We start from the raw sequence: 12,276 nt of genomic DNA on the forward strand, positions 1-12,276 counted from the left end.
GAAGGAGACCTGTACTTTTGCCTATACTGAGTAGTATAACTTCAGTTATTTATGCTATGCCTTTTATTTCTGTTACTTAACTCATAACTGGAAGCCTATATCTCCCACCTCCATTCACTCATTTGGCCCATTTCCCGACTCCCTTTCCCTCTGGCAAAAATCAGTTCTCTGTATTTATAGGTCTGAGTTTGGTTTTTGTTTGTTTTTTGATTTTTTTCAAATTCACCTATGAGTGAAGTAATAGGGTATTTTGTCTTTCTCTGTCTTTTTTCACTTAGCATAATACCTTTTAGGTCCATCCATGTCATTGCAAATGGCACTATCTTATTCTTTTTTTAACACTTCCTACAATTTCATGTGTGTGCCAGTCCTCTCTTATCTATTTTATGTATCATTGGGCACTTAGTTTGCTTCCAGTATCTTGGCTGTTAAAAATAATGCTGCAGTAAACATAGGGATGCATTATTTTTTCAGATTAGTGTTTTCATTTTCTTTGGGTAGATCCCAAGTAGTGGGATCATTACATAAAGTATACAATAAAGTATTGTACAATATATATACAATAAAGTTTAAATCATAAGGTATTTCCATTTTAACTTTTTAGGAACCTACATACCTTTTTCTACAGTGGCTCTACCAATTTACCTTGCCACCAGCAGTGTACAAGGGTTCCTTTTACTCTACGTCCTTGCCAACACTTGTTATTTGACAGACTTAATTTAAAAATTTTTTTGAAATGTTTGTTTACTTTTGAGAGAGAGAGAGATAGACTAAACACAATGGGGGAGGGACAGAGAGGGAGACATCTGAAGCAGCCGCCAGGCTCTGAGCTGTCAGCACAGAGCCCTAGCGGGCCTTGGTTCGAACCCACGGACTGTGAGATCATGACCTGAGCTGAAGTCGGACTATAAACCAACAGAGCCACCTAGGTGTCCTACAAATTGAATTTTATTTCATGTTTGACCACTTGCATTTCTTCTGTGGTAAATTGCTTATTCATTTATTTACCTGTTGATTTGTACAGCTACTGTATTGTACATATTAACCTATTACTAACGTGTGACTTTAGTTTTTGCTTTTATGTATTGATTTTTATTTTTTATTTAAAAAAAATTTTTTTTTAAATCTTTATTTTTGGGAGCGAGAGAGAGTGCATGCAAACAGGGGATGGGCAGAGAGAGAGGTAGATGCTGAATCCGAAGGAGGCTTCAGGCTCTGGAGCTGTCAGCCCAGAGCCCGATCAGGGCTCGAACTCACAAACTGTGAGATCATGACCTGAGCTGAAGTCAGAGGCTTAACTGACTGAGCCACCCAGGCTTTTTGATTTTTTTAAATGTATTTACATACATCATTCTTATTATTTTATGAGTAAGCTGCCTTTGTAATGCATTAGAAGTTCTCTGTACTTATTATGCATCTTTTCCTCTTCTGCTGATAAATATTTATTAAACACCTAAGATGTGCTAGGAATTTACACATAGTGTGTTAGACACTGAGTATGAATTAGTAAACAGTGGATAAAAACCCCTGCCCTTATATAAATTAAATGTTTGTCTTCAGTAACAAAGAACTGTTCAAAATTGGTAAGAACGTGGTCTTCCAGAGCTTTCAGTTTGTTGTGATTCATTTTTCTTTCAAGACCTAAAAGAGAGGTATGTCTCTATACTTCTAAGTCAGGTGACCTAAAAAGCACTGCTTATTCCCAACCTGAGGAAATTGGTAATTTTTACAGAGCTACATGAGAAACATACTTCTTTCTTAATGTTTTATATTAAATAAATTTGTCTACTAAAACCTTATTGCTATCAAAATTTCCTTTATTTTTTTTTTTTAATGTTTGTTTATTTTTGAGAGAGAACTGGGGAGAGGCAGAGAGTGAGAATAATAGAGGATCCAAAGCAGGTCTGCTCTGACAGCAGAGAGCCCGACGTGGGGCTCAAAATCACAGAACCATGAGATCATGACATCAGCCAAAGTTGGATGCTTAACCAACTGAGCCACCCAGGCGCCTCTCAAAATTTGCTTGAGAGACATGATTTCCCTTGGGAGTTACTGATATCATAGATTGAAGTTAAAAGTAAAGGGAGAACTGGGAGAAAGTGAGATAGTAAAGAAATTAGATTCTGAAGAGGACCATTAAAGCAGAGGTTATATACTAAGCTGCCCATAGTCCCAAGTTCAGCCCATGGGTATTGTATTTGGTATACATGGTATTTTTAATCTGAACCAACATTAAAGATCCTGAAAAACGTTAATAAAATCTTGATGATTTTGGGATTGCAACCTTTATTCCCTTATGGCAATAATTAATAGGGGCTGGGTGACAGCTGTTGTCTCTAGCCAGAACATGTGCTTTCTACTTTACTGTAGTCCTCTCTACCCTTAATATATCCCTCAAAATGAGACAGAATGTGAGTTGCCATTTATCACTGTCTTGCACTGTTGTTTTTCAGATGTCTTTGTCTATGCCTGTATCATATATGGGGAAATTAAAAGTAAAGATTCTTTCTAGGGGTGCCTGGGTTGCTCAGTAGTTAAGCATCCAACTTTGGCTGCGGTCTCACAGTTCATGAGTTCGAGCCCTGTGTTGGTCTCCGTGCTGACAGCTCAGAGCCTGGAGTCTCCTTCAGATTCTGTCTCTCTCTCTCTGTCCCTCTCCCACTCACACTCTGTCTCTCTCAAAAATAAACATTAATAAAAGAGATTCTCAGGAAAAATAGAAAATTCTTGAATATGTGCTTCAAGTCTTTCATTCACACGTTATTGGTGTGGCCATTTGAGGTAGGCATTTAAGTTTACCATTTTCCTCTTAAAGACGGAGAAATTGAAAGGAACTCTGACATTTTTGGTGTTTGATCCCTTGACTTTGACATCAGTCTATGAAATTTTGTGTTGCTTTTCTCTTTGTTTTCTCACCACTCGCATTTGCTTGCATTTACTTACAGATGAAAGCAAATGAAGGACATTAGGTATAATAGTGGAAAAAGGCATTAGGTAGGCTGATTTGGGAAGGTTTTTTTAATTGCACTTTTTGTTATTATCGATATAAGTTCTTGGGTTGTATTTATCTCACCATTCTCTTTTCAGACGTTATGAAGAGGACATGTACTGGAGAAGAATGGAAGAAGAACAACACCATTGGGATGATCGCCGCCGAATGCCTGATGGAGGCTATCCTCACGGTCCCCCAGGCCCATTAGGCCTTCTGGGAGTCCGACCTGGCATGCCTCCTCAGCCACAGGGGCCCGCAGTGAGTATCCACTTTGTTTATTTACATAGGGGGTGAACGTTTCAGATTGGTTCAGTATTAGAAGATAACAGTGTCGGAGCTAATGCTTAGATTTAGTAGTCTCAGTGTAAGTTTTTTTTTATCTGATTTAGAATTTTCCCTCCTTTTTTTAATAGGTTCCCAACTCATGTCTTTATATGTAAGGACTTGATAGAGTTTCCATGAGTCTTCCTTACTTCAACTATAAGCTAAACAGGAACAGAACCTGTTTTTCTTTTTTAATGTTGATTTTGAGAGAGTGAATGAGCATACCCACACAAGCTAGGGAGGGGCAGAGAGAGAAAGAAAGAAAGAGAGAGAGAATCCCAAGCAGGCTCCATAATGTCAGCACAGAGCCCAACACAGGATTCAGTCTCCCTAACCATGAGATCATGATCTGAGCCAAAATCAAGAGTCAGACATTTAACCGACAAACCACCTAGGTGCCCTGAACTTGTTTTATTAACTTATTTTTTAACATTAGAGATTTTTCTGTCCTTTATTTATCTTAAAACTAGCAAGAGCAACCAATTTTGAAGGCAGCTGCTTTGCCTTCAAAATTATCATCTTCCCATTACCAGTTGTAAAGAATCCTTTTTCCTTCTTCAAATCCTGACCATCTGAAAGCCTACTACTACTTCCTAATTGAGTGCAGGATAAGGGGTAGGTAAATGGTTCAACGTGAGCATCACAGCTGATGTATTAGGGAAACTATAGGAAAGATAGGCATCTTGAAAGTTCGTGTTCCAGGGACGCTGTAAAAGAAAAGAAAAGAAAAGCTAGCTCAGAGCCTGGAGCCTGCTTCAGATTCTGTATCTCCCTCTCTCTCTTACCCTCCCCTGCTCATGCTGTCTCTCTCTCTCTCTCTTTCTCAGAAAGAAATAAAACATTAAAAAATAAATAAAGTTGAGAAAATATTTTCATAACCTTAGCTCTGGTTTCAGGCAAAGCATGTATACATACAGAGATACATACTCTTGATAGTATAACTTTCCATAGTTTGCATTTTTGTTTTTCCTGAAATGGAAAAAGAGAAGATAATTTTAAATCAACACTTTGCATAATTGACTTTTCTTGTTAAAGAGATATGAAAAACATGTATAGTTGAAAAATAGTTTTATTTTTGCCCAGGAAACATCATTTTTAAAGGAAGTAACTTTTTTTCTCTAGCCTTTACGTCGTCCTGACTCATCTGATGACCGTTATGTAATGACAAAACACGCAACCATTTATCCAACTGAAGAAGAGTTACAGGCAGTTCAGAAAATTGTTTCTATCACTGAACGTGCTTTAAAACTTGTTTCAGACAGTTTGTCTGAACATGAGAAGAGTAAGAGCAAAGAGGGAGATGATAAGAAAGAGGGAGGTAAAGACAGGTATGTTTTCAGAGTTACTTTGGGTATTTTTGTTTTTCTTTACATGGACTACTTACACCTATAATAAAAGGTTACAAAAACTAAAAACTCTCTGGTATGAGTGAGTGTACATGTGTCTCATCTTGCTTGGTCAGCTGCTTTTTGTTAAAATGAGAAATACACAGATCCTTACAATCTCCAATCTTGTGATTTTACTCATTTTATTGAAATTTATATAAAACTATTTTGAGTCTGTTTGCAAAGCAGCCTTGGTAATTGCATTCAGCTGCTCTTCGGTTTTTATGTGTTGCATCTGTCCCATTTTCAGTCATTGATGTAGCAACTTTTTTTCCTTAATGCATTGACCATAAAGCAGGAAGAAGCTTAAGCTTCAGAAATATCTTTCATATCAGTCTTGCATTATGATTAGTAACCTCTCATTTTCCTTTTACCATTTGGAAATATTTTTATATTAAACATGACTCTTATACTAATTTATAAAATGAGACAGAAATGTTAATGTTCTTTGAAATTGTCCCTGTGAGAACTTAGCTCTTCATTTATTTATCCATATTTCTTATCTAAATAAAGTATACTTCTTAATAATATTGAATTCATTTTTATACGTAGTTGATGAAACTTTTAATAGTATAAAATTTTTTTGATTTACTATTGTGTAGATCTTATCATGGCTCTGGTTGAGAAGAGAAATGTCATAATATAATTTGATTTCACTGCAGAGCTCTAAAAGGAGTGTTGCGAGTGGGAGTATTGGCAAAAGGATTACTTCTCCGAGGAGATAGAAATGTCAACCTTGTTTTGCTGTGCTCTGAGAAACCTTCAAAGACATTATTAAGCCGTATTGCAGAAAACCTACCCAAACAGCTTGCTGTAAGTATTATGGAAATGTTCATTTTTACCCCTTGTCTAGTTCAGAAGTTTTTGGCAGGACTAACTGTGCTTTAGTCTAAACCTAAGCCAGCCTTTAAATTTTTGGCTTGACTTCCCATACTGGGTTTTTTGCTTGGTTGTTCAAATTGATAGAACTATTTTCTACTTTGTCTTTTTAGGTTTTATAGTGCTTGTATTTGACATGAAGTCATCTTGCTAATTTATTTAAAAATGTTAAATTTTAGCACATGTCTTCTTCCTGTTCTTTTTCCAAGATTTGAAGCATAAGAGAGAAGGCAGTTGTTACAGGATAGAAATGTTTTTTCTCTCTTTCTTTTTTAAACAAGGCCCCTGTATTGCAAGTTTGTTTTTGAAATTCATAAATCTTTTGCCTGTATAATTAAATATATGTTTTTAATAAGATATAATGTAATGAGACATAGCCTTTCCAGTTTGAATTTCCTCCATTTTACTGTGTTTCGTGTACTTTGTTGTTGTTGTTTGTTTTGATTTTCTGTGTTTACAATGATAGGAATTACTTCTCCTATCTTTGTCTATTAAATTATGGCAGTGCACAGTTAGAAAATCTCCTTCTTGTCATACAAAAGCAAACTTTTCTTGTTTCAAGTTTGGATTCTAAAAAATTTTATACATTAGTTTGTCAGAATCTCAGGTTAAGATTTAAAGTAAATATTCTTGAGTAATTCGGTGTAAAAAATTTATTTCAAAACGTTGCATTTTAATTAGACATTCTAAATCCAAGGATTGACATTTCGTTGGTGATAGGTAGTCTGCAGCAGTGAGTCAGAATACATAGTACCTGACCACAACAGAGCAACTGGTAACAAGAGGGATATTGAAGCACACTACAGAACTTTAAGCTCTGACAACTCTGACCCTTAACTGTTGTTTGCTTATAGTAGTGACTTATTGTGGATGAGTCTTTTAAGTATATTAGGAGCCAGCAGAATTGGCATTGTGTGTCTGCTTCTTATCCCACTGTTGAGGCTACAAGGGCAGCGGAGCGCGGGGGGACGAGGGAGGAAAAGGTTTGAGGACCTTGAGAGAATTATGTAACTTCCAAGAAACATCTTGATCTTAATTGTGATACTTCATAAAACTACAACACAGGAGATCCATCCTAGGGAAATAACCAGTTGGGCTTAAAAGCAAAATACTCTTTCAAAGTCAGTCTATACATATACAAGTGGATAAACAAAAGAAATAGAATTAATTCTTCGTAATCATCATTGTCAGAGTTGACATTTATATAGTACTTAGTATGTCTAGGCACTGTTTTAAGTGCTTTATGTAGTTAATTCATCTTGTTCTCCAGCAATTCTATAGGTTAGGTAAAATTACAGTCCCTATTTTACAGGAACAGGAGTTAAATAGTTTGCCTATGTTCACATCACTAGTAAAATAACAGCTGGAATTTGAATTTAGATACTGTACTATAAACATAAACAGTATAATTTCTGTAGTCTTAATATTTATATTATAAATTAATATATAAATATGATATAATGAATATATATTCATTAATATAAACTGGGGCTTATTAAATATCTACCAAATTGCAGTGATTTCTGGCTTTTCTGGATGTTAATTAAGACTTTTTGCTCTCTGATGAAATACAGATTTGGTGATTTCACAGAGTTTACAATGGGAAAGGTTGAATATGCTTCTGTCAGGTTCAGGTCTCCTAAGTTTCAGTCACATTCTGCAAATGTACAAGTACTTAGCTACCCAGATGCTGTTTGGAAGGTACAGTAATAAATAGAGCAGTGTTTCTGTTACTAATAACTAATCTAAGAAGAGTTCATAATCTAAGAAGGACATATCAGAATAGGTCATGATACAAATAATGGTAATTCTAAAAGGAAAGTGTAGTAAGAAATTAGTGATATTTGAATTATTGCAAGGCTTCTTGGAGGAAGTTACAGTATATTATCTACTTCTTAAAAAAAAATTTTTAACGTTTATTCATTTCTGAGAGACAGAGTGTAAAGGGGAAGGACAGAGAGAGAGGGAGACACAGAATCCGAAGCAGGCTCCAGGCTCTGAGCGGTCATCACAGAGCTCACCGTGGGGCTTGAACTCAGGATCTGTGAGATCGTGACGTGAGCCGAAGTCAGACACTCAACTGACTGAGCCACCCAGGTGCCCCATATATTCTCTACTTACAAAATGCTTGAGGTAGAGGAGGCTGGCTCACTCAGTTGGTAGAGCATGCAACTCCTGAACTTGAGGTTGTAAGTTCGAGACCTACACTGGGTGTACAGATTGCTTAAAAATAAGATTTTTTATTTTTTTTTATTTTTATTTATTTATTTTTTTAAATGTTTTATTTATTTCTAGGAGAGAGAGAGAGAGAGAGAGACAGCGTGAGCAGGGGAGGGTCAGAGAGAGAGGGAGTCACAGACTCTGAAACAGGCTCCAGGCTCTGAGCTGGCAGTCAGCACAGAGCCCGACGCGGGGCTCGAACCCACGAATCGCGAGATCATGACCTAAGCGAAAGTCGGACACTTAACCGACTAAGCCACCCAGGCACCCCAGATTTTTTATTTTTATTTAAAAATTCTTTTAACGTTTTTATTATTGAGAGACAGAGCATGAGCATGGGAGGGGCAGAGAGGGGGGAGACACAGAATCTGAAGACTCCAGGCTCTGAGCAGTCAGCACAGAGCCCGATGCGGGGCTCGAACTCAGCGAACTGTAAGATCATGACTTGAGCTGAAGTCGGATGCTCCACCGACTGAGCCACCCAGGCGCCCCAGGATTTCCTTAAAAAAATAGAAGAAAATGCTTAGGGTAGTGAAAAAATGAAAGATCCATAATGAAACCGCTTTGTCTGATAATGTAAAAGATCCAGCTAATTTGTTTGTACTTTTTATTACATAGGTTATAAGTCCTGAGAAGTATGACATAAAATGTGCTGTGTCTGAAGCGGCAATAATTTTGAATTCATGTGTGGAACCCAAAATGCAAGTCACTATCACCCTGACCTCTCCAATTATTCGAGAAGAGAACATGAGGGAAGGAGGTTGGAAAGCCATTAAACTTTCTACTTTCCTATTAACTTTTTTTTTGCATTTACCTACTCTTTAAGATGGCATTAAGCCCTAGAAGGCAACATGCTGGCATTAAATATGAATTTGATAGATTTGACTTATTATAGCAACCAGTTTTGCTTAAGATCACTTGCCAGAAAGTAAATCCTCTTTTTAGTAATGTACTTTTGTATAAAACACTCACGGTATTGTTGATTTTCTAATTTTTTTCTTTTCTTGCTAACCTCAGATTTCTGGAAAAAAAAAGTTCAAAATTTTTCTTGCTGACATAGTGGACACATGAAAAAAATTAAAGAAATGTTGGTAGTAAGGGGCCACAAATTTAACTTCTGTTAAGTTCTGAATATTCTTGTCTTGTATTAAAAAAAGACAAGAGAGTTTCAGAAATAAAATTGGTTAAGTACTTATATTACTTAAACTTTAAGAGATATTGTTATAAGTGTAATCATGGATTTGGCTTGTCCTCAGGTAAATATTTCTAGTTCTCTGAGGTTGCTCTTTCATTTGGAGACTTTTGATAAATGCAGAGCATCCTAATGCATGTAGATTTGGGCCTTTGATCCCAATATTGTACTAGAGATACTGAAAAATAAATGATGTAGGTGTAGTTAGTAAGTTCTAGTACTATTCAGGGTTTTTAAACTTACTTTACAATTGTAGAATATGAAATCCTGCTGGTGCCAGCAATGTTGCTTTAGGGACTGTTCTGTAACATTTTCAAAGCTTCCAAAGCTTTTAAGCGAAAAAGCATGGTCAGTGTCTGCCTTATGTTGGTTCTGTTGTTTTATGGGTCAGATAAAATTTACTTTGTTTCCTTTCATGTTGTTTTTGTACATCTTAACTTGTTGAGTATGGAGTTACATACAGTCTACACTAATATTTCTTTGTGATACAGTAGAGGAGAAAATAATAATATATATTAAATACTAAAATTAACTTGTCTAAAATAGCATCATTAGGCTCTTAGTTGCTGTCCCTTTAAAAAAATTTTTTTTTTTTTTTTTACAGCAAAGCATTTTTTTTAAGGCACTGGGCTTTCCACAACCCAGGAAGAGAACACTATTTAAAATATGGTCATTGAGAGACATGTCTCATCTTAAATACTTGATATGTATACCATATCAGAGCTTATATGTTGTAAAAGCTTTGCATCTTAAAAATGGTTTGGTGTAAAGGATCTTTTATATGAACATGAGTTTCCACTCAAGGTCTGGCTGTGGATATTGATAGAAAAACCGTTCCTGAGTCAATCTGGTCAATTCATATGCAACATATGACCCTTAAGATTTGGGGGAAAAAATCTAATATGATATAAATAAAAGTTGCTATATTTAGGAAGAACTTACAGTCATATAACTACTTAACTGTTTCAGAGCACATTTTATCTAATTATATTTAGTCTTAGTTAAATTTGTGCAATGTCAAGTCATTTTATTTTGCAAAAGTCTAAAGTTCATATCGCGTTTGTGGTAGTCTTTGATAACCTATCTCTTCTAAAGGAAACAAAATTATATTTTTGTCTGACCCAGACTTGAGTTAGAATTACTGTTCTGGATTTCATAAATACTCTGGTGAGAGAAATGATCAGTCTAAAATTGGAAGAGTTTACTTGAAGACACTGAGCTGAAAAGTTGGATGTGCAAAAAGTGTAGAAACATTGATAGAGTGTTCCTTGCTGCAGATAACTGCAGTAAACTATGTCTTTAGCTTCATTATGAAGATTGCTTCTTTCTTGCTGCAGAATAACGGTATGTATTCTCTCTCACTGCAGCTCCCAATGCTCTGTGTCTTAAAATCACTTAAAGCCTATAGCTTGCTTTGGGGAGTTAGTCCAGAGGGTAAGGAAGGCTTTGCCGGAAGAGCAATTACAAATCTCAAGCCTTGCGCAGTGTGGTAGCCTCTTTAACGGTCCTGGTTAATACCAAAAATTATCCTTCAGTTACTTAAAATAAATCATTAAATTGCCCAAATAACTGTTAAACGCATGGCAGATCTTTTTATGGTACTGTGTTTGACAGTTAAATGTTAACAGTTAATTGACTTGAAGCTTGAAATGTTCGAAATGCTCTAACCCTTGCTACAGAGTCTTTTCTGCAGCAAGACAAGTATTGTGTGTGTTTTCTTCCACCTGTAGCTTATCAGGCCCGGTCCAAAGCCTTCTAGCAGAGGGGATTGATTCCTGTCAGGGGTTGCTGCCAAGACATCGGAAGGATTTTTGACCAAGGTTTTCAAAAGCTCAGTGTCACACCTGCCATTTGATTAAGGAGGGATTTTGGATGCAGAGTCTGGCATTTATTGTCCTTTGTGTGGCTGTTTTGTTTGTTTTGTCTTTGTCTATTCTAGAATTGAGCAGTGTTCACACTAGTTTTTAAATGGTTGTGGGTGGGTTATGTATTTTATATAATCGTGTTAATTTAAATTAATACATTCCCATTAACTTTTAATCATAAAATAGTGTGGACACAGCATGTCTTCTAACTGGTGATTAACCCCTTAAAATTTATGAAATCCATTTATGTAGGGTAAGAATTTGCTTTTTTTTTTTTTAATAAATTAACTGAATTTTATTTTGTTAACTGGGTATTAGGCAACAAGTGTGATTTTTTTTTTTTTTTATGTGTGTGTGTGTTTAGTACAGTATATCTAAGGGGTTAATCCACTTAAAATATAAAATGGGTGCAAAAATCCACACTCTAAATTTTACAGAAACTTCCTACTTACAGCTCTTAATTTGTTTTTAAATTGCAATAGGTGTCTTGGCATCTTTGAAATTGTGTCATTAAAATTTTCAAAGTTACGAATGTTTGTGTACTAAAAGACAAATTTCTTACATATTGTTGGAAATTATAACATTGTGAAAATAACATTTAGAAATTCAGAAACTTTTTTAGAAAGAGATTGCACATTGTCACCTATTTGCATTCTAGCTTTAGCAAATAATGTAAATAAGGGACATGGAAAGAGGGTCCTTCAGCAGTTCTGTAATTCTGCTTTGAGGAGTGGTTTCTTGTTTCTTTTTTTCTTTCTTTTTACTTCTTTAGTTAACTGTGCTTCCCTGTGTTCCTTTTCCTTATCTCAGAATAGCCCCATTTCTAATGGTCAGTATGTCTCTGACTTTAGTGGTAGGTCTTACAGGTTTTAAGAATGTTTACTTTTTTTTTATATATTAAAAAAATTTTAATGTTTGTTTATTTTTGAGAGAGAGACTGAGTGTGCACAGGGGAGGGGCAAAGAGAGAAGGAGACAGACTCCTAAGTAGACTCCAGGCTCTTAGCTGTCAGCACAGAGCCTGACACAGGGCTCGAACTCACTAACTTTGAGATCATGACCTGAGCCAAAGTTGGACATTTAACCAACTGAGCCACCCAGGTGCCCTGTTCACTTTTTTTTTAATCACTAATATTTTATCTTGATAGTATCTTTTTAGCACTCAGATTTCTCCTTCGGTATTAATTCTCAGAGTGTGGCATAATGTTCTTTGATTATCTGTAAATAGCCCTTCTAACATGTCTTCAAAAAAATCTGCATCATCTGATTATTTGAGGAGCAAGAACTAAGAACAGAAAGCCCAGACAGTGGAGATATTTCTATATCATTTTAAAAATAAGCTTTTTTATGTGTTAACCTATTCAAAATAAGGACAAGTGTCTTTTTTTTTTTTTTTTTTTAATGAGAGAGAGCAGGGGAG

At 35.8% G+C, this 12,276-nt stretch overlaps 1 protein-coding gene across 2 annotated transcripts in view; it reads left to right on the plus strand.

Moving 5' to 3' along the window:
* ZFR (zinc finger RNA binding protein) overlaps positions 1-12,276 on the plus strand; it is an 84,201-nt gene that overhangs the window by 42,875 nt on the left and 29,050 nt on the right. For both annotated transcript variants that reach the window (XM_039256410.1, XM_039256411.1), the window contains 4 exons: positions 3,088-3,250; positions 4,439-4,644; positions 5,364-5,514; positions 8,419-8,560. In XM_039256410.1, coding sequence (XP_039112341.1) covers positions 3,088-3,250; positions 4,439-4,644; positions 5,364-5,514; positions 8,419-8,560 — 662 coding nt within the window. The remainder of the gene's footprint in view (positions 1-3,087; positions 3,251-4,438; positions 4,645-5,363; positions 5,515-8,418; positions 8,561-12,276) is intronic.

This window comes from Hyaena hyaena, unplaced genomic scaffold (assembly GCF_003009895.1).
Source record: "Hyaena hyaena isolate Hyena2069 unplaced genomic scaffold, ASM300989v1 scaffold_577, whole genome shotgun sequence".
NCBI classification, from domain to species: Eukaryota; Metazoa; Chordata; class Mammalia; order Carnivora; family Hyaenidae; genus Hyaena; species Hyaena hyaena.